Source organism: Herpailurus yagouaroundi, unplaced genomic scaffold (genome assembly GCF_014898765.1).
Source record: "Herpailurus yagouaroundi ecotype Mexico unplaced genomic scaffold, PumYag 193, whole genome shotgun sequence".
In the NCBI taxonomy this organism is placed as follows: domain Eukaryota; kingdom Metazoa; phylum Chordata; class Mammalia; order Carnivora; family Felidae; genus Herpailurus; species Herpailurus yagouaroundi.
Genome location: NW_024412424.1, coordinates 4,256,199 through 4,284,063, shown reverse-complemented (window position 1 = coordinate 4,284,063; position 27,865 = coordinate 4,256,199). Strand labels below are relative to the sequence as shown.

General features: G+C 48.5%; 1 protein-coding gene across 8 annotated transcripts in view; it reads right to left on the bottom strand.

The window, feature by feature from the left end:
* The window catches only part of LARS2 (leucyl-tRNA synthetase 2, mitochondrial), a 170,790-nt gene that overhangs the window by 58,763 nt on the left and 84,162 nt on the right, over positions 1 to 27,865 (bottom strand). For all 8 annotated transcript variants that reach the window (XR_005781487.1, XR_005781488.1, XM_040445096.1 and 5 more), the window contains exons 8-10: positions 13,276 to 13,383; positions 10,751 to 10,910; positions 1,410 to 1,514 (exon numbers count right to left, since the gene is read on the bottom strand). Coding sequence is in view for 6 of the 8 variants with exons in the window: in XM_040445096.1 (XP_040301030.1) it covers positions 1,410 to 1,514; positions 10,751 to 10,910; positions 13,276 to 13,383 (373 nt within the window). In the remaining 2 variants the exon portion in view is untranslated. The remainder of the gene's footprint in view (positions 1 to 1,409; positions 1,515 to 10,750; positions 10,911 to 13,275; positions 13,384 to 27,865) is intronic.

Here is a 27,865-nt window from a genome sequence, read left to right as displayed (position 1 = left end):
AAGCAGTAACTTAGAAAATGTTAATACTGTCACTGTGGGAATTCAAGACAACAGGAAAAATTATTTCCAGGCACATCCTAAAAAAAAAAAAAAAAAAAAAAAAAATCAGACTTTTTTTTTCTCTTTCAGAATTTTCAATACTGTGCCAGTAATTTGACTCAAAACACACCCCTCCCCTCACCCCCTGTAAAAGCAAAAAGCCACATCAACAAGAGGTCCTTTTATTGTTTGTCTTGGCTGATTGTATTAATGAATCTTACTAATTACAAAATATGTAAGAGTAGGGGCGCCTGGGTGGCGCAGTCGGTTAAGCGTCCGACTTCAGCCAGGTCACGATCTCGCGGTCCGTGAGTTCGAGCCCCGCGTCGGGCTCTGGGCTGATGGCTCAGAGCCTGGAGCCTGTTTCCGATTCTGTGTCTCCCTCTCTCTCTGCCCCTCGCCCGTTCATGCTCTGTCTCTCTCTGTCCCAAAAATAAATAAATGTTGAAAAAAAAAATTAAAAAAAAAAATATGTAAGAGTAAATAGAAGGAATTATTTCCCTCAAGCAACACATTTTCCAGGTTCCAATGGTCAGAAGGGAATGGCCTGAATGCCTTAATATCCATTTTCTGTTTGGCTGGTTCTTCAAATCTCTTTGCCAAAAACCGATCTGGGAATTGGGAGGGAAAACGTGATGTTGATAAGAAATGCTATTTCTTCTGGGTGCCACTAAACTGAGAGTGGAAGGAACTTTCTCTGCAGATTCTTGGCACTTTGAGAGTGGCTGGGATCTGCAGCCAGAATACTGGAGAAGAGGGGCGCTCGGGCCCATCCAAAGGGCGGATTTTGCACGCGCTGTCATTAGTTTTCAGCCTGTGGTTCACCCCCGAGCCCCGCTAGGTGACGACACCTGAGGATGAGCGAGGGATGAGCGAGGCCGCAGGGGACATCCAACGCACAGCTCTAAATGCACCTCTGCCAACCCTACTGCTGTGTCACGGTCCCTTCCCTGGAGGGCTCAAGTTCACCTCCCCCACAGACCTCTGTCAAAACCCAGCCCAATCCATCATGTGTGCTCAGAACCCCCATCTCCACAGTTGCTGTTGGCTCTAGGAGCTCCGAAATCAGATTTCATCTGAGTTATAGTATTCCCCGTACCATACGTATGCGTCTCACAAACTAGCTCTACTGGCCGGATACTTTTTATTACTCTCAATAGCAACTAGCAAGGTGTGGACTCCTGGGTATATTTTCAAGATGTAGTTATTAAATAAGGGGTGTTTAAATGACGGGCATATCATTTTTTTCCAGAGGCAAAACAGACCATGGAGTCAGCAGGGAGCAACTGCAGTTGACAGCGACAGCCTGGGGTTTTTGATCGGAAGCCTGCTAAGTATATTATCCTGATTATGTTTTAATAGCTACTCACCTATTTTGGAATCCAGAGAGCCCTCAAAGTCAGCTTTGGCCAAGATAACGACAGGGGCCTCCCGCTGGGTGAGCATGTTCACGGCCGTCACGGGCGTGAGGCAGTCTGAAAATGAGAACAAGTGACAGCTGGGGTACTCACACCATCTGAGTCTCAGAGGAGATAAGTGAGAAAAATAAGCACTGGGACTTCTGTGTCTTGTGCTAACGGTTTAAAAAAAATCTGTTCTCCGAAGTTATCAATGGATAATTCACACCAGTAGAAAGTCAAAAGGTGAAGCAAATGCACAAAAATGTTCATCTATGCTCACAACCAAAGAAGTGAAATGGCGTGTTTACTTTCCAGATGGTAAAAGACGTTCCCGCCACTCCTTTTTCCTTTTGAAAAGTACCTCAGGGGGCCCCTGGGTGGCTCAGTCGGTTAAGTGGCCAACTCTTGATTTTTGGCTCAGGTCATGATCTTGCGGTTTGTGGGTTTGAGCCCCTCTTTCCCTCTCTCTCTGCTCCTCCACTGCTCATGTGCTCTCCCTCTCTCAAAAATAAATAAACATTAAAAAAAAAAATACCTCAAATATACAGAAGAACAAGCAACACAAACATCTACGATGACCAGGAGATGTCTGGAATTCCAAATCCTTACACCTGAAAACGGAGGTGGATAAGAGAGTAGAGAATAACTAAGCAGAGAGCAGGAGAGATCCGGACATATAAAGACAGAACAGTTCTTCCCACTTACTCTTTCTCAGGAGACAGCAGAGGATGTGTTCCAGCAAAACGAAGGGGTAAATTAAGAAAGAGACAGAAACGGGATCTAGGAAACAGAGGATCCAACAAAGGAAAGAGGGTCAGGAGACTCTCAGAACAAAGAGAGAGGGAAGCCCTAGGCAGCAGATGGGCAGCAGAGGCCTAGAGAGTGACCGGGTCAGGCCTGAGCAGGATAGAGGGCCCAAGAAGCATCTTCCGGGGGGAAAAGAGGGATCAACACATTTGATCTGACAGGTTGGAATGTGTAGAAAATTTGTATTGAGAGGAGTTTCAAAGAGCCTCTAGGAGGGTGTGGGAAGACTTAGAAATTCAAAGAACACAAAGCAGATGAAAAAAAAAAAAAAAAGAAGACATCATTAACTTCAGGCAAAACAGAAAGTACTACCAAAAGGAAAAAGTAACCATAGTGTCCTTGGCTCAGTTGTGAATGGTATTTATGTGGTCGTAACAAAACGCTTAATTTGGAATTATCCAAACAGTGTGCCATCTTAAATGAAGCTTGTTACAACTACCACAGCAGGGAGACAAGCCATTAATAGATGAATCTTCACTGACGATGTGCAGGAATGGAAGCATGAAGACGCAAACGCAGTCCCAAAGGAAGAAGGGATGAGGAGTGGTAAACAATTAGCAAGCTCACTTGCGCTTACAGCAACATGAGCAACTGACCGCAGTTATAATTTGTGAACTCTTACTACCTGTATTTGCCGTGTTTTAAGACTTTCTATAATTTATCTGAAATACGTTTTACAAACCCCAAAGTTAGAATATGCCCAGGAAGTAAGATTTATTTATTTATTTATTGATGTTTATTGTATCTTAGGGAGAGAGAGTGCGTGTATGTGTGCGAGCTGGGGAGGGGCGGGGGGGGGGCGTGGACAGCGGATCTGAAGTGGGCTCTGTGCTGACAGCAGACAGCCCGATGCAGGGCTCGAACTCACATACTGTGAGGTCATGACCTGGGCCGAAATGAAGAGCTGGACGCTTCACTGACTGAGCCGCCCGGGCGCCCCTAGATTTATTCATTTCAAAGAGGGAAAGATAGGCTCTGTAGGCACCTAAACCGGCTCTTCTCACCTTTCACCTTGGCAGCAGGAGGTGGGGGGGGGGGTGAGGAAGCAAAGGGTGGGCTAGGGTGGGGACAGAGTGACACGCAACCCAAACGGGTCTCCAGGGCAGAGGTTCAGCACCCACGGTACCACAGCTGGGAGGCACCTGCTGCCCGAGCCGCCTAAGTGCTGCCATTTCCCAAAGGGGAGACCCGGGTTTCCGATTCCGTACTGCCCCTCCTCAAAGAAGACGTGCACACACGTGAAGTCTGCGGTCACGAGAAAACGTGAGGAGGAGGACGGGAGATGAGGTGTGACAGTAAAAGTCGCAAGGTAATGTCGAGAACTGGTGAGCTGAGGGGAAGCAGGGGAGGCCCATTACCCAGACACAGGGAGGGCTGTACCAGAGAAACACATGGGACACAGGCTGACCCCGGACCTGCCTCTCCCTCCGACTCAGCAACAAAACACTTAGCTGGACGCTCGGCTGCACAGCTCACGACAGCACTGCTCCGCCTCCCTTCCGCCAGTGTGGCCACGGGGTACGTGCAGAAGCGACTTCTAGGTCATGCACTCAGAGGGAAGGAGCACGCCCTTCATTCTCCGCTGGTTACTTAACGCAATGCAGACGATGTGCTGAACGTCTCAGAGCACACAGGGAAGGCCAAGAGCCTTGAAGGGCACAGTGGGACGGCCGAAAAGAGCCTTGGCCGTGACTGACTCATAAAGCAGACTTGTTATACTCGCTCTGAGATTCATGCGGGCAAGAAACAAACTTATGTCTTTTTAAGTCACCGTGTTGTCAGGACTCTGTCATAGCCACCAAACTCCTAGCCTAAGTAACACATCTAAAAGGATTCCACGGGGCCGGGGAAGGAAGCTCCTGCTGTTGCTAACACTCTTTGACTTTGACTTTCATGTGATATACATATATTAATTGGATCTTACAAAACACTAATTAATTTTTAAAAAGAAAGATGGAGGGTCACCGGGGTGGCTTAGCCGGTGAAGCATCCGACTCTTGATTTTGGCTCAGGTCATGATCTCACAGTTTGTGAGTTCGAGCCCCGCGTCGGGCTCTGTGCTGACAGCTCAGAGCCTGCAGCCCGCTTTGGATTCTGTGTCTCCCTCTCTCTCTGCCCCACCCCTGCTTGCTCTCTGTCTCTCAAAAATGAATAAATGTTAAAAATACATATATTACAAAAACGTGACCACATGCAAAAGAATGAAGGTGGATCCTTACTTTTGCCATATACACAAATTAGCTCCAAAACGGACTAAAGACCTACGTGGAAGATAGGAAGTGAAAAGACAACCCCCAGAACTGGAGAGCATCTTTGTAAATCATATATCTGATAAGAGACTTGTACCTGAAACATGTAAAGAACTGTTAAAATTCAACGACAGAAAGACAACTCAATTAAAAAACGGGCAGAGGATCTGAATAGACATTTCTCTAAAGAAGATACACAAATGGGGGCGCCCGGGTGGCTCGGCTGGTTGAACATCTGACTCTTGATTTTGGCTCAGGTCTTGATCCCAGGGTCATGGGTTCCAGCCCGTTATCGGGCTCCAAGCTGAGCATGGAGCCTGCTTGGGATTTTCTCTCTCTCTCTCTCTCTCTCTCTCTCTGCCCCTCCCCAACTTGCATGCCCGCGTGCGTGTGTGCATGCACACACACACTCTCTCTCTCTCTCTCTCAAAAAAAAAAAAAACATTAAAAAAGAGGGTACACAAATGGCCAACAAACACATGCAAAGATGCTCAGCACCGTCAGCCACTGGGTAGATGCAAATCAAAGCCACAGTAAGACACCACTCCTACCCACTAGGATGATCATACTCAAAAAGGAGGACAGTAACAAGTGCTGGCAAAGCCATGGGGCAATCAGAGCCCTCATACGCTGCTGGTCGGAGCGTAAAACAGTGCAGCTGTTGCGGGAAAGTCTGACACTTCCTCGACTAGTGAAACACAGAACTACCATATGACCCAGTAATTCTACTCCTGGATACATATATGAGGAAATGAAAACATACGTCTACGCAGAAATCTGTACTTATGTGCACAGCGGCATCATTCATAGCAGCTAGAAAGTGAAACCGACACGTCCATCAACCGATGAACGGATGAGTACAATGCATAACATTATCCTGAAATGAAAAAGGAATGGCGTACGGACACAGGCTACAACATGGATGAGCTTGAAAACATTACACTAAGTGAAAAGAAACCAGTCACAAAAGGACAAAGACCGCACGATTCCATTTATACAAAATGTCGGGAATCGGCAAATCTATGAAGTGAGTAGACTAGTGGCTGCCCAGGGCTGGGGGAAACTGTAGGATTGGGGGCAGCTGCTACGAGCTGTGGGATCTCTCTGGGGTGATGAAAATGTTCTAACACTGGCGGACGGTTGTACAATTCTGTGGATAGACCAACAACCACGGGATTGTGCACTTGAAGGGTGAAACAATGAAAAAAGGAAGGAGGGGCGCCTGGGTGGCTCTGTCGGTTAAGCGTCCGACTTTGGCTCAGGTCATGATCTCATGGTGTGTGAGTTCGAGCCCCACATCGGGCTCTGTGCTGACAGCTCAGGGCCTGGAGCCTGCTTGGTCCTGTGTCTCCCTCTCTCTCTCTCTCTCTGCCCCTGCCCCGCTCACGCTCTGTCTCAAAAATAAACACGAAAAAAATTAAATTCAGGGTGAATTTCATGGTATGTGAATTATATCTCAACGAGGAAAAACAAATCAGTCTGTGAACTTAAGAACTGGCAGACTTGTAATGATTACAGACCAGCAACTTGCATGCTGTCCCTGGTCCAAACCTATTTCTTAGAAACAACAAAATCAAATAAAATCTGAAGCTCTCGACCAGGTCTAGAGCTCTCCGTCCTTCTCCTTGATCAGGCGCTGGCAACGCAAAGCAGGAAGACAAGGAAGCCACGGAGAAACCCCAAGTCACCGAAGCATTTCCTGCAGTGGCTCCCTAACTCCCAAACACATCAGTGCAAAGGAAATGTCCTGGGCAGAAAAGGTGCCCACTGCTCCCCGGGGCCCGCCGCTAAAGCCAGCAGGTCTTTCGTGCCCTCTGGCAAAAAAAACAGGCAGATGGATTCCCTTCGGTGTTCAGCAAAGCGGGCTCCGTGCAGGGATACTCTGCGGAAAACAGGGCTGTGTGGTCACGTAAGTGTGAAACACGCCATCTGCTCTGCTCTCTTAGGCAGTCACAGTGTAGAGCAAAGGTTCTGTCCCCACACAGATACTAAGCAGAAAGAGGGGACGACGACAAGTATTGAATGCTCCGGGGCTCCCGGGGAGGTGGGGCTCTTGCTCTCAGATGCTGTTGACAACAACAGCGTTCTGAGGAACCCTTTGGGGAGACCTCATTTACCCTTTGGGCAAAAACACGCATCACGTAGACCACTGGTGACTCAGCACCGAAATGTTTGGTTCCAAAGCCTCAGGGTTTGAATATTTTAATATTAGAAATGTAAGAAAAGACGCCAGGAAAAGACAGAACAGCTTCTAGAACTCTGGTGATGTTTCCCTATTGATGCTTTTTATGGTTTGTGGCTTCCATCAAGTCAGAGCTTACATAACACGACTTAAGTCAGAGGCGGTCAGCTGAGGGGAGGCGGCAACGTCAATGATGAAAATAAACTCAATTTCAAGAACTCTGGAGGGAAGCACCTGACTTTTTGCTCTCTTAAAGGAATCTATGCCAAATTATAGGAGGCTGAGTGGAACACGGTACTTTTCGTCAATGACATCAGCAACCCAGTCGGCCCGGCCAGGAATCAGGACGGCGTCCCCAAGGCTCTGCCCTCGCTGCCCTCCAGACACTTCTGGGAGCTGCTCCGGCCCCTCCGTTCTGGCCACCGCTCTTCTCCTGTCCTCACCGTCTCTTACCTGAACTCATGGCATGCCACTCCTCTGTCACCCAAGCATCACCCCATCCACGTGTGTCGCCCTCCTCCTCCGAGCCCCTCGGGGCTCCTTCTGTACCCGCAGGGCCTCCGCAACCGCCCTGCCCGCTCCGCTGGGAAAGCCAAACTCACAACGGTCGAGTGTCCTTCCTTGAGTCACAGGACGGCCCTGGGACCAGAACTTTGGCCATCCTGTGCCAATGCAGGAGCTGACAGACAGAGACCCCCTTAGCGGCTGCAGGGACTCGTGTAGGAAAACGTCAACTCCTGCAGGGGATCCAGTGCGTCCAACTGAGTGCTGCCCTGACTTTCGGTGGTCACTAGTCACCCTCAAAACCGGACGGACGCTGGATGGAAAAAACAAGCCGCTCGCCTGATTTGAGCCGGCCGGCAATGGCAAATGACAACAGCGATGTGATGTTTGGGTTTAGAATGTAACCTCAGAGGCCAAAGAAGGCACAGAGCCATATTCGTGTGGTGACTTTAAGTGTGAGTTTTGGAAAAACCCTCATTACCCAAGGCACCACGCTGGCCTGACATCACTAGTGAAAGCCACGCATCAAAATCCAGAGACTTGACGCGCAAAATAACCTGGAGACTTTGAATACGTTGATATCTGCAAAGAGGCTATTACCACGCTGGAAATTAGAACTGGAACATTGAGCGCTGAGCGGAATGTTCCATTTGGAATTATTTCAGAGATTATTAAGAAAAGGTGAGAAGGAAGCTAGTGAACCATTCGTGGTTAAAATACAACGACGATCATGAAACAATGATCACGAAAACATCACTCTTTGCACCTGCTAAAATAAGTTCTTAATTTCTTACACATTAAAATGTCTGGAATTGATGCAGTGCCTCTCATGTCAGGAACGCCATCTCCTATATACACATTTTTTCAAAAATTTTTATTTTAGAGAGCATGCACGCATGAGCAGGGATAGGAACAAAGGGAGACAGAGAGAGAGAGAGAGAGAGAGAGAGAGGGAGACAGAATCTTAAGGGGGGGGGTCCATGCTCAGTGCCCAACCCAGGACTCGATCTCATGACTCTGAGATCATGACCTGAGCCGATACCAAGAGTCAGACACTTAGTGGACTGAGCCACCCAGGCACCCCTCCATCTTTTATAATATATGATCTCATGAAGCCCCTGTTAATATGACCTCATTTTCATTCGTGTCACTAGATTAACCATAAGAAAACAAAATCCAAGAGCTAGATATTTACCTTTTTTTTGTCTTTTGATTTTAGGTATCATTCAACCATCAGAGCCCACAAAGAATCTCAAATTGCTCCTGAGAGTTAAAAACTCAGAGTTTTCCCTTTAAACGAACAGTTGAAAAGAACCCAGTGTTTCTTGTGAGTAGGTAGAAAGTAAACCAGAGAGAGCGACACTGGACCGAAATTTTAACACAAGTCTTGTTTTCTACTTTGATGTAACAGGAGATGACAGCAGATGAGATCCGTCTTGTGCCAGAGTGAATCGCACGTGCATCTGGCCCTCCTGTCGTGACCCCGCGGAAGAAGGCAGACCTGCGGTCCTCTGCGCGTCCCTGAGTGCTTAGCGCGGAGCAGGCTCTTCCTGAGTGCTCGCTGATTTGACCCTGGCCTTATACTGGAAGTAACCAGTTAAGTCTCTATTCATTTTTGTTTTTTAAGTAGGCCCCATGCCCAGCATGGAGCTTAAACTCATGGCCCTGAGATTAAGAGTTGCGTGCTCTACTGACTGAGCGAGCCAGGTGCCCCAGCAATTATATCTCAAGCGAAGGGAGGTTGGGATGACATTGTCTACCTTTCCAGCCTGGAAATTTTTCATTCTGGTTATTTTAAGAATAGCAATGAAAACAAACACACAAACGAACAAACAGAAACTTGACGTCACCATGACTATCGTTTCTGTAGTCAAATAATTCAGACCCTGATAATTCAGACTGTGTGCTCTGGGTTGAAATTTAGTCTATGAAAAGAGAACAAGGATGAGATCTTTACAGAAATATTTACATTTCTCCAGAGACCTACTTCTTTTTTTTTTTTCAACTTTTTTTTATTTATTTTTGGGACAGAGAGAGACAGAGCATGAACGGGGGAGGGGCAGAGAGAGAGGGAGACACAGAATCGGAAACAGGCTCCAGGCTCTGAGCCATCAGCCCAGAGCCCGACGCGGGACTCGAACTCATGGACCACGAGATCGTGACCTGGCTGAAGTCGGACGCTTAACCGACTGCGCCACCCAGGCGCCCCTGGAGACCTACTTCTAACAGATGGGGGACTTCCTTTCGCCTGCCCAGGGCCCGTACCGCCTTCCTCTGGTAAGAGCCTCCGAGTTTGTTGAGGGGGAGCTACCCCTCCTCACTGGTTATAGTCTTGGTGGTCTAACAAGGAATGTGTCTGCCCTTCCCTTGCCCGAGAAAAAGGCCAAGGGCCTCACTTACACCACTCAGACACCTTTCCCCGCAACAGAAATCTTGGACCAAGTGCCCCAGCACTGAGGGCGAGGTGGGAGCAGATTCACTCAGTCAGTGACGCTTGGCAGACTGTCAGCTCCAGCTGCCAAAACCCCTTGGCTGCCCTGGGCCAAGTCTTCTTCCTGACTCGTTCCTGCCAGTCAGCAAGCTTCCCACAGCCTCCAGCTTGTTCCCTCTGTCCTCTGGGTTGGCCAGGGATGGATTCTGTTGCGTGCAACCACAGAATCCGGACTAACTCACAGGAACTCCTCAAATCCACACTGACCGATAGCACCTTCTGGGCCGATTCCAGGTCAGCCTGTCCCACGGACTGAAGGCGTGTACTGAGGACCGCTCTGCTCATCTGCCCAGATTACGGTGGGAATTCTTTAAAATATTAAAATGAACTTGTTGAAAATGGTTCCTCTGATTCACACTGGCTTCTTCCCTGTCGCCGTCATCAGGAGAGTTGTATTTGAGGATGGAATTATACATTAAGCGGGAGATTCGATTCCTATCAGAAAAGGGTTTTAAATCTAGATTATATTTAAAGAGAATTGAGCTTTTGGTCAGAAACTCAAGAAGCAGGGGCGGCCCGGGTGGCTCAGTTGGTTGAGTGTCCGACTCTTAGTTTCAGCTCAGGTCATGATCCCAGGGTGGTGGGATCGAGCCCTGCATCGGGCTACGCGTGGAGTATGGAGCCTGTTTGAGACCCTCCCAGTCTGCCTCCCCTGGCCCTTCCCGCCTCTCCCTTGCTCACGTGTACCCCTCTCTCTCAAAAATAAATAAACATTAAAAAAAAAAAATTTTAGGGACACCTGGGTGGCTCAATGAAGCGTCCAAACTTGATTTCAGCTCAAGTCATGGTCTTGTGGTTCGTGGGTTCAAGCCCCACATCGGGTTCTCTGCTAATGGTGTGGAGCCTGCCACGGGGGATTCTCTCTCCTCCGTCTCTCTGCCCCTACCCTTCTCTCTCTCAAAATAAATAAACCTAAAAAAATTAAAAATTTTCTACATTAAAATAAAATAAAATAGTACCAAGTCAGGCCCAGGTGAAGGACAAATTACACAGGATGACGTATGTGAAAGGACCGTGAACCTGGGAAGCGCTGTCCCTAAAGTGTAATCCCAGCGGTGGCCTGAACTTGCCAGCTCACCTTGGCCAGGGACGAGTGCCTTCCGAAAGGTTTCCTTCAGAGAGCTGTGCCCGTGCAGGAGTCTGTGACTGGGAGAGATGGCGACGTGGGAGGTGCCGTAAATGGCCTCGGGGGTCGCCGTGTAGGCCGTCAGCTTTTCTCCCGTGACGCGCCCGTCCACCTGGCAAGTGAAAACAGAGTCATTCCATTCCTCAGTGCTCCTTCCGGGCTGCCGTGCTCCCCGGCCACATCCCCTTCTCCCTCCCCTCCTGTCCCTCCCGAGCACTGGGGCCAATTTTTGGCTGCAGTCCCAGGCACGTGGGGCCCTGTGATGGCCCCTGGCAGGGGCAGAGACGGGCAGGAGAGGGGAGGATCGAGTTCCTCTTGGAGAAGCCCTCCCTGGTGCCCCCTGCCAGGCATGCTTGGCGGCCCCCGAGCGCAGGTGGTCAAAGCATGCTAGGAAAGAGGCCCCCCCCCCGCCCCCCATTCCCTGGCTCCTTTGCTCACGAATCAAAAATAACTATCAACACTATGTTGTTTCTGTCCTGACAAAGGGGCTATACTTTCCTCCAGGGCTTAAGGTAAAGGAAAACAATTAAAGGCATCTTTTTTTTTTTTTTTTTCCTAATCTATTTAAGTCTTATGCCCATTTTATGATCTGATTAGTTGGGTTTATTTATTTATTTATTTATTTATTTATTTAATGTTTGCTTATTTTTGAGAGAGACAGGAAAAGCACAAGCAGGGGAGGGGCAGAGAGGGAGACACAGAATCTGAAGCGGCTTCAGGCCCTGGGCTGTCAGCACAGAGCCCGACGCGGGGCTCGAACCCACGGACCGTGAGATCATGACGTGAGGCGAAGTCACCTGCTTAACCGACTGAGCCAGCCAGGCGCCCCGAGGCATCTACTTTTCTACTCAAAAAAACAGTCACTGAGGCTAATACCATTTTGGAGAAGGAAGGAAAGGACAGCTGAGCTCATGACTGAGTGTTCCCAGGGCTGCTTAAATGCCTTTTAAGGAAGAGGCATACATTAGGCATCAACTGAATGCAAATTATATGACCTAGAGGGGACAGATGCTCCCCCCTTTACACGATCCTTCAAATGCGCTCACTGCACGCCAATGACATGCAAGTCGACCCTATGGCCTGAGTGCCAGTCAGGTGTCACCTATGGAGCCAGGCCTGTCCCCTCTCCTGAGCCATCTCATTTTTAGGTGGGTCCAGGAATGGAGACAGAAACATTTTCATAAAAAAAAAAAAATGCTGGGAAAGGGAGAGAATACGGAAGACATCCCATGTAAGCGGCCGAACGGCTCAGAGGCCCACGGCCTTCACCCTGGCTGAGGAGCAAAGGCCTTCGACACGGGGGCCAGACCCAGTCGAATGCACGGGACCCTCAAATGAGATGGCCCTGAGAGCTGGAACAAAAGTCGCAGCTGGACTGAAATTCAGAAATCTGACCACCTTCTCTGAAGAGTGCTAAGAGGATTTGGTCGTTTCAGGATTTGTTTTTCAAAGTCCCGGCTCTCTTACGGGGGGCTTCTCATGTCTGCCATTGGGGTGAGGGGGACCACTTCCGTGGGGGAGATGGCACAGGGCGGCGTGAGCTCCACCCCGGGGACACCACTACGGCTGCCGGTAGGAAGACTCTAGAAAGGCAGGTCAATTTTGCGTCTTGGCTGCTGTCCCCTCCTCCAGATCTGGCCTAAGGTGAGGGATGAGTTTGGAGCTAAAGGAAAGAGCACAAAAGCCTTGAGCAGGAAAGAGACATCAGAAGAATTAAAAAACAAACACAGAACCCACCAGGTGAGACACGACAACATGACAACTATCTAGTCTGTAGGGACCACGAGGAAGAGGTTTGAGGGGCACCTTCCAGAGTAGGTGGGCCCTGAGTAGCGACCTTTGAGCAGCATTTCCACACAGGCCAGCTCTCTGGAACCCTGGGTAAGCCCCAGTCCTTACCAACGTCAAGGGCGCCCAGTTCCGAGATGGCGGTAACCTTGGCTCTGTCGGCTTTTAACCTGCTTTGTGACATGAACCCCTTGGAGCCCTGGGCCCGCTGCTCGGGAAAATGCCCACACGACATGGCACATGTCATTCCCGGGAGCTCGTGGACCCGCAGAAAGCTCTGTATATCTGCGCTGTCCAGGAGGGTGGCCACTAGCAGTATGAGGCCACGGGGCACCTGGGAAGTGGCCAGTATTACTGAAAGTGTGAGAGCACAGATCTCAAAGACTTTGCACCAAAACCAGAATGTAAACTTAATCCCTCAAGAAACGTGTTACTGGTCGCATCCTAAAGTGAGAATTTTCGGCACACAATGGGTTAAGTAGAAGCATGTGATCAGAGTCCGTTTCTGTTTCTTTGCGCTTTAAAAATGCGGCCACCACGAAGCCTGGGATTCCGCGTGCGCCCGGCAGTGTTTCTCCACGCGACGGGGCCGTGGCGCTGTCCCGAGCCGCTGATGGGCTCAGCGGCTTCTGAGACCACAGAAGGGCATCTGGGAGCTTTAGTGGATGGGGACACTATTGCCTGATCACCTTCAAGGTGAAGTCCAGATGGCAGCCCACACAGTCCCCGATCCAGTGGGCCTGCATGCCTTTTATTCCATACCATTCTGGAAGGTCTGCCAGCGCGTCCTGCATGGCCTGTAGGGGCGACAGGAGGAAGGAAGGATTACTTCAGAGACAGCACACGATGGGGGGGGGGGGGGGTCTGGCTGAGGCAGGAAAAGCGCGACACCAACAGAGGCCCCGGATGCAGGGCCCTTCTTGCCCACCTGCCAATCCGAGGAGCTCGAGGAGCTCGGCAAGGGTCGGAAACAGACGCACTCAGCATGACTCAATTCAGTGAGATGGGTTTGACTGCTTTCTCTATTCGGAGGGGACCAAGGTTTCAAGGAAGGAAGGAAATTAAGGAAGAAAGACCTTAATTAACATCTTTGATGAATGTAGTGAGTGCGTTTTTCTCTCCCACCGTCTGGGAAGTACGCAAAACAAGTTCAAGTTTGTGAATTTTGAAACTCTAAGATAAGCAGCTCATGGGGATGGGCATTCTACAACTCACTTGTATCAGAAATAGAACACTATATATTACATCTCTGCATTAAAAGTATCAGCATAGGGGCGCCTGGGTGGCGCAGTCGGTTAAGCGTCCGACTTCAGCCAGGTCACGATCTCGCGGTCCGTGAGTTCGAGCCCCGCGTCGGGCTCTGGGCTGATGGCTCAGAGCCTGGAGCCTGTTTCCGATTCTGTGTCTCCCTCTCTCTCTGCCCCTCGCCCGTTCATGCTCTGTCTCTCTCTGTCCCAAAAATAAATAAACGTTGAAAAAAAAAAAAGTATCAGCATAAAGGAAACCATCACACTGATTTGTGTAAATATTTGCTATTAGAAGTGTGTATCTAGGGGCGTCTGGGTGGCTCAGTCGGCTGAGCGTCCGACTTCGGCTCAGGTCATGATCTCTCAGTCCGTGAGTTCGAACCCCGCGTCGGGCTCTGTGCTGACAGCTGGGAGCCTGGAGCCTGCTTCAGATTCTGTGTCTCCCTCTCTCTCTGCCTCTCCCCTGCTGGCTCTCTCTCTCTCTCTCTCTCTCTCTCTCTCTCTCTCTCTCTCTCTCAAATCTAAACATTAAAAATAAATAAATAGGGGCGCCTGGGTGGCTCAGTCAATCATCCAACTTTGGCTCAGGTCATGATCTCATTGTTCATGGGTTCGAGCCCTGCAGTGGGTTCTGTGCTGACAGCTCAGAGCCTGGAGCCTGCTTCGGATTCTGTGTCTCCCTCTCTCTCTGCCTCTCCCCTGCTGGCACTCTGTCTCTCTCTCTCTCTCTCTCTCTCTCTCTCTCTCTCTCTCTCTCAAAACTAAACATTAAAAATAAATAAATAGGGGCGCCTAGGTTGCTCAGTCAGTTAATCATCCAACTTTGGCTCAGGTCATGATCTCATGGTTCGTGGGTTTGAGCCCCACGTCAGGCTCTGTGCTGCCAGCTCAGAGCCTGGAGCCTGCTTCGGATTCTGTATCTCCCTCTCTCTCTGCTGCCCCCCTCCCCCCCAGCTCACACTCTGTCTCTCTCTCAAAAATAAACATTAAAAAAAATTTTTTTAAAGAAGTGCGTATCTATTTTCACTGTTATTTGTTTTGTCTACTTTTACTCCTAAATGCCTATAAAAGGGAGGCTTTTCTATAAGTTACTCTCTATGGCTTCAACTACATGCTGTCCCTCAGCGTTTGATGATGAGACACATTCCTTCAACAGATGGGTTTAAAAGCAAATCACAGGGGCGCCTGGGTGGCACAGTCGGTTAAGTGTCCGACTTCAGCCAGGTCACGATCTCACGGTCCGTGAGTTCGAGCCCCGCGTCGGGCTCTGGGCTGATGGCTCGGAGACTGGAGCCTGTTTCCAATTCTGTGTCTCCCTCTCTCTCTGCCCCTCCCCCGTTCATGCTCTGTCTCTCTCTATCCCAAAAATAAATAAACGTTGAAAAAAATAAAATAAAATAAAATAAAAGCAAATCACATACTTACATTGTGAAGAGTCTAACTTTATTTATTTTTTTTTTAATTTTTTTTTTCTTAACGTTTATTTATTTTTGAGATAGGGAGAGACAGAGCATGAACGGGGAGGGTCAGAGAGAGGGAGACACAGAATCCGAAGCAGGCTCCAGGCTCCTAGCTGCCAGCACAGAGCCCGAAGTGGGGCTAGAACTCACAGGCCACGAGATCATGACCTGAGCCAAAGTCGGCCGCTTAACTGACTGAGCCACCCTGGCGCCCCTTTATTTTATTTTTAAATGTGTATTTATTTTTGAGAGGAAGAGAGACAGACAGAGAGAGAGAGAGAGAGAGAGAGAGGCAGAGAGAATCCCAAGCAGGCTCCACACCATCAGTGCAGAGCCTGGCACAGGGCTCCAACTCACACACTGTAAAAACACGACCTGAGCTGAAATCAACAGACGTCTAATCGACTGAAACACACAAGCGCCGCAAAGAGTCCAAGTTTAACTTCTTAATTGTATTACGATTAATAAAGGCAACACAACAATGCTTTACTTGTCCAGTGTTTTGTAATTCACACGGTGCCTCTACACATCTCTTCCCACACACTCGGGGGTAGGGTAGCTCACTTTCAAATCCACGAACTTACGCTCAGAGAGCTTATACTTTCTGACGAGAGGCTGTAGGAGTAGACGAGCCAGAACCACAACCCACACTTACTAACATTCTTTCCCCTCCAGCACAGAGATTCGCACTCAGTCATGCGATAAACAACACAGGGCATTTCCTATACCCGTCATCTGGCTACCCGTCCCGTGTCGTCTATGTGATAGAGTCTGGAAGCTTCAAGATCCAGACATTTCTTCAGAGCCAGAAACTGTATATAATGGACCCCATCAAGCTGGCCAGCCATGCTTTCGTTCGTTTCCCTACTCCACCACAATGTATTAGCCACCCACCCCTCTACCCCGGGACCCCATCTAGGCGCTGGGGGCCTGCGCACATGCAAAGCAGAACGTGCCAGAGTCTACCGTGAAGTCTAAACAATGCACGCACACAGCCTGCTGCTGGTAGTCGGGTAACTGATCAAAGTTCAATGCCAGATGCAATTAGCATCATGGAAGGTGAGACATGGGTCCTGGAGATGAGGCAAGGAAGCAGAAAAATTGCGGGAAGGAAAGGAAGAGAAGGAGCGGACTGAGAAACAGGGACAGATACGAGAAGAGGTGGGTGGATGAACCCCCTGAGAAGGAGAGGGAAAGTCACAGGAGTGAGTGAGGAAAGCAAGGCTCCAAAAAGGACAGACAGGGAGAGTGAAGGGGAATCTGAGAGCAGACAGGTAATGGAAAATGGAGCAGGTGAAGGAACGAAAGCTGGGGACGAGCAAATCCTACCGCGTATGGGGCGACAGGGTGTGTGCCCACAGCAGGGCGCAAGGAACAGCGAGTGCTGTTCTGGAACAGGGCTTACTGGCTGCTCAGTGACATGGTGAGCCTTCCTGCGGCAGGGCCATCAGTCTCGAGTGACAAGAAGGGGAAAGAGGAATAGAGGGCTACACTGACATGAAAACCGAAGTCAGACATGTGCGTGCCACACGGAAGGGGGAGAGCACCGGAAAGCCTCGGTGAGTTCAAGCTGTCCTGCGAACACGACAAGCGCACAAAGGCTCAATAGAGGCAGGCCCCCTTCCTTTCTGCCACCAATGAACCTAGTGATGATGGGACACTCAGCACGATCCTCAACGCCGAGACCCAACCACCCTGCTGGTGTTTGGAGGTCGTTTCCAACGACCGCTCCTAGGCTTCTCCCGTTTCTGGACTGTTCCTCGTGAAAGATGAAAAAAATACCTTTTAATAATGAAATGTAATCAAGCAGAAACTGTGCGTATTTTAACGCCCACCTGGTAATGTGGAAAGGAGATCCGTGAAAACCAAATAGCTGATAAAGAAGATACAGAAAAAGTGTAATAAGGTAAGTTTTAGAACTTGAGAGTTCCCGGTGATCTGTGCTTGGGACACTACAGGATGCTGATGACGCTCTCTTGTACTAGGAACGCGTGCCCAATATCCCGGGACACGATCAAGGGCACCTAGAGCTGCTCGTTTTAAGTAGAATCAGGAGCAAATCAACCATGTTCAAATGGCATACATACATTCCAACTTCTTGTGATCATAGCCGGGGGGAGGTTTCCAGGGGAAATCTAAAATACTTAATAGTTGCGCATCAAGTTACGCATAAAGAGTGAACATTTGAGAAGGTGGCAGAACTCTGGCTCCGACTGCTCATTATGCTTCAACTAAAGGGATGTGCTTTCAGGGGCACCTGGGTGGCTCAGTCGCGTGAGCATCCGACTCTCGGTTTGGGCTCAGGTTCGTGGTCTCACAGTTTCGTGAGTCTGACCCCTGCATCAGGCTCTGCACGGACAGCGTGGAGCCTGCTTGTGATTCTCTCTCTCTCCCTCTCTGTCTCTGCCCCTTCCCCACTCTATCTCTCTCAAAATAAATAAATAAACTTTAAAAAAAAAAAAAAAAGGGACATGCTTTCAGTTTCTCAAAAACCACTCAGCCTGCCCTACGGCCTGGGCATGGGCAATGCTCCGGCCTGGCCCAGCCGCCCCGTCTAAAGCACCCCTTCATTTCTCCTTATTCCACTTCCCTCATCACCCATCTCTTCTTTGGTCTGCTTGCTTATTCCTTGACGGTCGGGCCCGTCCTCTGGACTGTAAGCTCCCAGAGAGCAAGGACCGGGCTCGTTTGGGTTCACCACCGGGTACGCAGCACCCACAGCTCCTGGTGGGTAGTGGACCCTTTGAATCCATGAAAAATATGCATAACTGAGATATGGGCCTCCTGTCAAGGTAATATAGAGACCAGCCCCCTTTCCTCTGTTCCCCCTCCCCCCGAGAGTAAAGAGGAAGCCCGTCTCTAACAATCTGGAATAGCCAAGGCTCTCTGCTTTCAGGAGACCCGTCCCAGTGGCCATGCGGCCGATAGTGCACACGTGGCCTTATCCTCCCAGGGGCGTGGCACCATGAGCCTGGCTCTTCAAGGGGCCCTTTGGCGGCCTTTCAACTTCATTGGTGTCCCTTCCTTTTCCTCTCTTAGGGATCTCAAGAGGCCTCAATCCCATGACTGTAACGCAGCAAGCGTTCTAATCGAAGAGAAAGTTACAAAAGACCTCAAAAAAAAAAAAAATTTGATATAAGATGTATCTTTAGGGGCGCCTGGGTGGCGCAGTCGGTTAAGCGTCCGACTTCAGCCAGGTCACGATCTCGAGGTCTGTGAGTTCGAGCCCCGCGTCAGGCTCTGGGCTGATGGCTCGGAGCCTGGAGCCTGTTTCCGATTCTGTGTCTCCCTCTCTCTCTGCCCCTCCCCCATTCATGCTCTGTCTCTCTCTGTCCCAAAAATAAATAAAAACGTTGAAAAAAATTAAAAAAAAAAAAAAAGATGTATCTTTAAAAAAATTTTTTTAATGTTTATTTTTGAGAGACAGAGTGAGAGAGGGACAGAGTGTGAGTGGGGAAGGGGGAGAGAGAGAGAGAGGGAGACACAGAATCCGAAGCAGGCTCCAGGCCCGGAGCTGTCAGCACAGAGCCCGACGCGGGGCTCGAACTCACGGACCATGAGGCAGGTCATGACCCGAGCCGAAGTCGGATGCTTCACCGACTGAGCCACCCAGGTGCCCCTGATACCAGATTCATCTTTAAATGTGACTTCTGGGGTGTCTAAAAATCACTGATGGTGATGGCTTGAGGAAGTATAAGATCTTGACTCATCAAAGCAAAGTTCAACCATAGGCCACGTGTAGTGTGCATGTATCCAGTTGGATAAGGATGCTTCGGGAACTGATTAACCATGCACATCACGGGCACAGATGAACGCTCCGCTGGCTGGAATACTGACCCGATGGAAAGGGCCTGTTTCCTGACGCTTTCAGATAAACAACGGTTTCCCCACCTCTCCCTTTCCTGACCGACATACACGGAACACGAATTTGCACAGCTACGTATGTGGCACATGGTTTGAGAAAGCTCAAAAGCAAGTATTAGAAACCCGTAAGAGTTTCTGTTACTGCCAGCACAGACTTGAGACACGGAACGACTAGTTTTAGAATAACCCAGAGAGTAAAGTGAATTCCAGGATTCGGTCTTGGATCCACAGTCCTAAAGATGCATGAGACAGAAAAACGAGTAAGTGGGTTAGAACTGCAGTGTATACTCCATCTAAAAGCAAGGTTCTCTGGGGCACCTGGGTGGCCAAGTCGGTTAAGCGTCCGACTCTTGATTTCAGCTCAGGTCATGATCTCATGGCTCGTGAGTTCGAGCCCTGCCCCGGGCTCCGTGCTGAGCCTGCTTGGGATTCTCTCTCTCCTTCCCCCCCTCTCTCTTGCCCCTCCCCTGCTCACGCTCATTCTTTCTCTCCCTCAAAGATAAATAAATAAACTTAAAAAAAATTTTTTAAAGAAAAAAAAAAAATGAGGCTTTCCTAGAAGTCAGTTGTTTCAAAGTAACCAGCGGCTCTGGAAATTAGGAAATGGAATGTGGTATCTCAACTATGAATGAATCATGTACCAAAGATTCCACGTACCCATCAACTTCAATTACAAAATGGTCACCGAGCTCCTTCCTCTATGGAAGACATTGTGTTTGGTGTAATAAAAGGAACCAGGGGCTCCAGAGGACACAGGAACATGTCACACTGCCCCATGAGTGTCCAATCAGCAAAACCCAGGAAACTCTATGGGCCACACAGCCTGGCTATTCAACTGGTAAATTATAAGAAAGAGAAAGGGATAAAGAGGCAAACCTGTAGATTAATACACTTAAAAGGCATCATCAGGGGCATCCGAGTGGCTCAGTCAGTTAAGCTTCTGACTTTGGCTCACGCCAGGTCTGACTTCGGCTCATGGTCTGTGAGTTCGAGCCCCGCATGGGGCTCTGTGATGACAGCTCGGAGCCTGGAGCCTGCTTCGGATTCTGGGTCTCCCTCCCGCTCTGCCCCTCCCCCACTGTCTCTCAAAAATGAATGCACACTTAAAAATTAAAAAAAAAAAAAGGCATCAAAAAAAAAAAAAGAAAAGAAAAGGGAGAGGGGCATCTGGGTGGCTCAGTCATTAAGCATCTGACTCTTGGTTTCGGCTCAAGTCATGATCTCATGGCTCACGGGATGGAGCCCCACATCAGGCTCTGTGCTGTCAGCACAGAGCCTGCTTGGGATTCTCTTTCTCCCTCTCTCTTCGCCCATCTCCCCCTCGTGCTGTCTCTGTCTCTCTCAAAATAAATAAATAAACTGAAAACAATGTTTTTTATTTAAACACATTTTTTTTAAAGGGAGGGTAAGAATGAAGCACAGAGTACAGGGAGGCACACGTGGATGACACAACTAGGGAAAACGGCGAGGAAGTGCCTATCCTAAAAGTCAGGGCAGTGGCTGCTTGGGAGGCAGAGAAGGACATTTATTATTGGGAAGGGGCGTATGGGGAGGTCTTTGGGGTGCTGGCAAAATTCAGCATCTTGACCTCCAAAGGAGGCTGCTTTAAAATAAATGGATAAGCTATATACTTGTTTTATATGGTGATCTGCGTTTCGTGTTGCAATGGAAACGCAACAGCAAAACAACGAGTTACTAAGTCTGGCACTGCAGAAGTGGTAGCTGTAACCCCCAGGAGGCTCCCGGAGGGCAGGGCACAGGGGAACGCCGGCCTGTAAGCCCCGTGACTCAACTTCAGACTCCCTGGGCTTTCTGTACAACCCCCGCGTGGCCGGGCCCAGAGCCCAGGACTGTGCCTTGTGCTGGACAGGTGCTCATTAAATTCCCACGTCACTCCCTCCACTGGAGGGAGAGGCGGGCGAGCAGCACTGCAGGGCCAGGGCCCCGGCCACCAGGCAGGGGGGAGTAACCTCCAAGTAGCCTCCCACGGGCCGGGCATTTCTACGATCGATGCCGAATTCCCTCTTCACAACAGCGCAGGTCCAGTGGTAGTATCTCCACCTCGCAGATGAGGATACAAGTCCCCAGGATCTTCCCTGGGTCACCCCGCAAGTCCGTCCCTTCCCACACCTGCTGTGGAATGACCACCTGGCCATCAACGCACTTAAATGCAGCTCTCCCGTGTCCGGGTTTCACATAGTGTCCACTTACCATCCTCTAACTTTGAAGAGATGCCTATTACGACTCTGCCTGCTTTTATTATCTCATTTATGTTTTAAATTTTACTGCTGGAAAGAAGTCTCTGGTTATAGGGTCATAGGGCCGAGGATGTCACTAAAATTCCCTCTCTGTGCAGATGAGGACACAGAGGCCTCCAGAGGCTTAGCAATCTGCCCATCCTCACTTAGCTAACTGCAGCCAGGACAAAAATTCTGGTCCTTAGTACATTACTCGGCCCTCATTTAACTACGAAGCCTCTTCCTCAACTGTTCTCCCCAGTGGCACGGTGAATTTCTATTGCATTAGCTGCCCAGCACCCACAGGCTCTTCTTTCTCGGGGACAATCCAAGATGGTGAGTGCCACCAACTGTGGAAGCTTTTCCAGTCCCACTCTCCCCCTCTGTGCAAGCTAAACATTGATTGCAACCTATCACAGTCTCGGAACACTGTGGGGGGACCCAGAGGCACAGGGGCACTAGAAGGGAGAGGCCGGAGATTCTGGGACTGATAGGGGTCAGAACTTTTCCTGGGCACAATCTCAGCCCTGCCCTTTTTCTCCCTGATTCCTGCCAAAGCCGGGGTCTCCAGCCTTCCCACCCAAAGGTGAGTAACCTGATCCTCTTCTGATCAATTCCTTTGTGGCTGAAATTAACCCGAGTAACTTTAGGTTGTTTGCAACTGTGTTTCCTAACTAATACCAGTGGATTTAAAAAGTTTCAACATCCCCATAGTTATCTCTACCAGCTGATACTGTACTGTCTTGACACATCACCGTAACAAAAGTATAAAATCTTGAATATAGTAATCACATATCATGAAACAATATATTAATAAACTAGTAATCAATCTTCTGGTGAAACTGCATGTTCTAGAAAGCTTTCTAATTTATGGAACAATTTAGGGGGTTCTTAAATGCCTGCAAGCACGTAACCAGTGCATGATAAACTCTGAAAACGACCCACGGCTTTTCCTCTCCAATAATCAATAAATTCCATTTAACTTCCAAGCAAACGCGCATGTGGTCTCATGGGAGCTGGTGTCTTTCCATGTGGTAAGACCTACATTACATGATTTGAAGATCATCTCCGTATCCCATTCTATTCCTTCCTGCCACGGAAAATTCTGAGTTGACAGGTTCCAGTGGTGACTGCACATGACACTCAGCCTTCCTCTGCATTACTGAGTCACTAGGATGTAAGTCCTTTCATCGTGTTTTTCTTCTAGATTGAATTGTCAAGGCTGAGATACTTTTGGAAGAGGTGCTTTGCTTGAAATATTCGAATCTCAGTGAAGACAAAAGGTTTGAATAGAATGAAATATGAAGGTTTTGATATGCTAATTATGGGGGGGGGCGCCTGCTTAAAACCTTACCAAATCTATGAATATTTTTAAAAACCAGAAGAAATTTTAAAAATAAACCAAATGAAATCAACATCTTGAGAACAACCCAGCAAACCCCGTTTGGTTCCTGTTGGAAAACAAGCGTGTCACTGATTTTTGATGAACGGGGATTTAGAGAACGCAGCCCAACGACCCCCAAGGACCTCTCCTTCATCCTGCCCCCCGCCCCCATCTCCACCAGATCAGGGACAATGTGGGGAGTATTTTATAGTATGCTGCTGTTCAGTCCAAAGGGCTATTTTTGTTTCTCTGGGGTCTTTTGTTGAGTTCATGTACCCTTCCTTCTTTTGGGGGCAATTACGGTGGCAGTAGCTGGACTTCATCTTATCTCGTGTCCTGTCCTTACATCTGGCAAACAGCTGGCAGTGCCTCCCTTCCCCACCTTGGCCAACCCCAATTTGTAGAAATCTTACAGGTTCACAGAATCCCAAACCTAGGGAACTAGCAGGTTTTGAGACTCTTCTTAAAAGTGCTGTGAAATCACTTTTTTTTTAAGTTTATTTATTTTGAGAGAGAGACGGAGTGAGTGAGGGAGGGGCAGGGAGAGAAGCCCATGCAGCCTCTGCACTGCCAGTGTGGAGCCTGACACAGGGCTCGAACCCACAAACTGTGAGATCATGACCTGAGTTCAAACCAAAAGTCAGATGCTTAACTGACTGAGCAACCCAGGTGCCCCAATATCATCTTTCCAATGAAATCAGAGGAAACCTGATATATATGTAAGAGCCGAATGCTGAACCATTCCAGGAGATGCCCTGCTTTCTCCTCCGAGCCCTCTCCATCAATACCAAGGCTTTGGCACAGTTTGGCAACCATTAATTTATTCAACTCCCATTAATAAATGAAAAAAAAAATGGCTCATTCAACTAAGTCAATGGCAGACCCAAAATAATGAATTATCCAGATATCGTTCTGGGCCCCTATACTGTTTTCAGGTATCTTTATTTTATTTTTATTTTTTTTAATGTTTATTTTTATTTTTGAGAGAAAGAGCACGCACGGGGCAGGGGCAGAGAGAGAGAGAGAGAGACACAGAATCCAAAGCAGGCTCCAGGCTCCGAGCTGTCAGCACAGAGCCCGACGCGGGGCTTGAACCCACAAACCGTGAGATCGTGACCTGAGCTGAAGTCGGCCGCTTAACCTACTGAGCTACCCAGGCACACCTCAGGTATCTTTATTTCATTAAACAAAAGGCAGCTTCTTCCAGCTGCAAAACCTAGGAATTAACCACATGAAGGAGCTTCTCATTCAGTTTTTATCAACAATGACTGTACTAATACTCACCTGAAATCAAATGGTAACATTTCCCTGTGGTTATTACATAGCATAACATATAAGCACTGTTATTTGCAAAGGGCCCTTATGATCATTTCCACCAGGATGGTCTGAATGTACAGCCACCGTTGCCCCGTAGGTACACCATCGGAATGAAGATGCTTTGAGAAGCTGAAACACGACTGTGCCTTAGTGAATCTGAATAGGATCCAGAGTTTAAGAACGTGAGCCAACAAGAGATGGGCTGACCTGCACATCCAATCAAAAAAGCTTCGAGGATACAAAGCACCATCGGAAATAAGAAAGACAAAGCTTAAACTGAAAGGGCTGGGGAATGATAAGAGAATTAAACATGACATGTCTGATCAGACTCCTTCTGCAAAGCAGCAGAAATAATGCTGGGAATAAACCCACACTTCCCAAGAGAGGACAGTACACGAGCCAAAGCATTAAGCACAAGGTGCGACAGGACCAGAAATAAGAATTCCAGAAGAAACTGTTTTGAAACATGATACACTAGGGGCGCCTGGGTGGCTCAGTCAGTTGAGCGGCTGACTTCGGCTCAGGTCATGATTTCAGTTCCTGAGTTCGAGCCCTGCATCAGAATCTGCACTGACAGCTCGGAGCCTGGAGCCTGCTTCGGATTCTGTGTCTCCCTCTCTCTCTGCTCCTCCCCTGCTCATGCTCTGTCTCTCTCTTTCTCTCAAAACAAATACATGTAATAATAAAAAAAATTTTTTTTAATAAAAACATGATACATTTTATAAAACCTTTGTAAAAAAAATTTTTTTTAGGCAGAATGAGAAATAAAGTGCATTTATTAGCTACTAAGAGGGAGTTCAGAAACCAGAGCCCTGAGAGCTGGACACAGATTTGAGGGAGAAAGAAAGAGAAAGATTTAATAATAAGATTTAATTAAAACAGACACTTTTTAATAGTCTTAACACAGCCTACTTCTAAATCAGTGTGACCTGAATAGCAATTATGTTTGAATTATAATTTGTATTTATTTTTTTCTAAAACTTAATCTTGTTGCCAAGATTTCCTTATTCTTTTTCTGAAATCATTTCAAAGTAGTCCCTCCAAAGACACAGCATATATGAGTTGTAATAAAGGAAAATAGATTCTGAAGGCAGTAGGGTGTTCATAAAAAATCTAGATGTCCCCTCTAGAATATTCTAGAGGAATAAACGGTCCCACAGCCTAGCCCCCCTCTCCTGCTTTGACTCTGGCATGAGGTCGCACACGAGGATTTCTACATTGAAAGTTCATTTGGGGGCGCCTTGGGGGCTCAATTGGTTACGTTTGACTCTTGATTTTAGCTTAGGTCATGGTCTCACCTTTTGTGGGATCAAGCCACGTGGGCGTCCCTCTCCCGTCCCCTGCTCACACTCTTTCTCTCAAATAAATCAACATTTAAAAAATAAATACATAAAAAGCTCATTTGGCATAATATTTACCTCTTGTTCACCTCCCTCTGATAGCTGTACTTTATAACCTCTCTTCTGAAATGTGATCTGTATTTCTAGCAAGATCCATTTGTCGTGGTAAAACAGTGTTGCTATCCAGGAATCTTAATTCCAGCGAAGGTGTTGCTAACCCAGAAGGGAAACGATCATTTCTGAGCAAGATATCCTGCTGATGGTATGTGACTTGCCAACAAGGTGTGCATACCTGGGACCGCAGGGGTTGAAGGAAAAGAGGCCCCAAGCAGCCCACGCGTGTGCATCTCAGAGCCAAGTGAAAGAGGGACACCCCAAGTGCTATCCAACAGCCTCCAAGTGGCTGGAAAGAAGGAAGCGCCTTCCGGGTACAATCACCAGAGACGGCCACGTGGGAAAGAACGTGGGGAAGGAAATCGGCTGGTGTGGCGGCCACCAATTTGGCTAGTCTCTTCTTATCTAGGTATCCTCACATTAACTCAGGCCACACCTAGCCGTCTTCCCCCCCCCCCCCACCCTTTCAGGCCCAAGCAATGCACTTTTCTGACAGCGAAGCAGTTCTAATCACACGAAATTTCAAGGGTTGGTAACCACGGGTTCTGAAATGTCACCACCACGCCCCTAAGAATGCAGACGACGGAGGACAAACTCCCCCAATGACAGTCACCTGTCTGGACGAGGCTGCTTCTGATTCCCAGAGCCACTCAGGCGACCTCACTGCCCCTGGGTTGAGGGGCCAAAAGAGAGGCTGCCTTGGACCCCACGGGAGGGGGAGCAAGCAGGGAGACATCGCAGCGTACTCGGCCCAATCTGCCGCCCTGGGATACCCTTGCCTGAAAAGGCAGTTTTGTTCCGGGAAGGCAGAGTCTTGGGAGCAAGACTGAAAGCTTTTAACTGGTCTAATAAGGGGGCAAAAAATGTGGACAGCGGTCCCAGGGAATATTCCATTAAATTACCTTCGAGTTGGAAGCCTGCCTATAAATTAAAAACTTGCAGGAAGATAAGACCATCCCTTCCAAGGCACTCAGGTCTACAGAAGATATGTAAATAAATGCTGACATAACCCTGCTATCAGGCTGTTCTGTTTTCTGACTACCAAAATGATAACAGTCATTATGGAAAATATGGAGACGGATGAAGAAAAATATCAGTTTCCCACCATCAATATAAACACCCAGGGAGGGTCACTATTAATATTTTGTTCCATATCTTTCCAATCCACTTATACCCTATCTTCCACTAATTCAAAGAAGCTCATTTTCCCCCACCAACTCTGCAGTGGGGACATATCTTACAACCAGTGGTGCCTCTGACACCATTTTTTCTTTGTTAGCAGAACATAAAACGTACTGCCAATGCCGTGACGGCTGAAAAAATGTAGTGCGGGTGTGGGTGCTCCTGTATACGTTTCACACAGTTAAGATCATGCCATTAGTAAACTCTTTTTGAACTAGGAGAGTTTGCAATTTGTCAGAGTTCGCCACTTCTTACAGCTGTCGACAGGATTAAATCTTCATTTCGAGCCAAGCTGACACTCAAAATTAGCCACCCTGGAATAGTAAACAAGATACAGAGAGAAACGGAAGGATACTGTGGAAAACCGCCTCCTTCTATTAAGAGGGACCCTTCTTTCGACTAACACAACAATACCGTATGACCACAGATGTGGCTGCCAACGCCTGCTTCCTTCAGAGCGCGGCAGTCACGGATCAGTGTCCCTGTTCTCCCAGCAGCTGGGCTCAGAAGGTCCAGGGGACGGACAGGACGTTGGGGCAGACAGAGATGGTGACAAAAAAGACACAGCTTCAGCTCAGAGGCCAGCAAGCCAATGCCGGCAAGAACAAACCAGAAAACCGCCGACCACGGCGCTTTCCGTCGCCCGGCCATCTGTGCCCTCTCCCTGTCCCCATTACGGTTCCTACTGTGCTCATGGCCGGCTTTCCCGCGACACATGCCCTCCTTCTGTACGGGGTGCTTGGAAACGCCTTGCTTAAGAGCTGGCAGACCCGGGTCACAGGAGGCTCAAGTTGGGCCCTGGCTTTCTTGGGCTTGGGGGCCTCAGTTATAAAATGAGGAATGGGCCGGGCCTGTAATTTTCCAGGACACCTCGAGCTGGCCACGAGTCCCCTGGGGGAGCGGGAGGAGGACGGGATGTACAATGCTTGAGAAAGCAACGCCTCATCCCTTTCATTTGTCTCGAGGTAGCATATCGATTTTGTAATTTCAAAAGCATGAGGGTTTTTTGTTGGCATTTTTGTCTTTCAGATTAGGGCAGGGATTTAAAAAGCAAGGGAGAACGTGGGCTACATGTGGGGGACCTGTGCACTGTTTGCTCAAGTTTCTTCTAGCTTTAAAATCCAAATGTCTCCC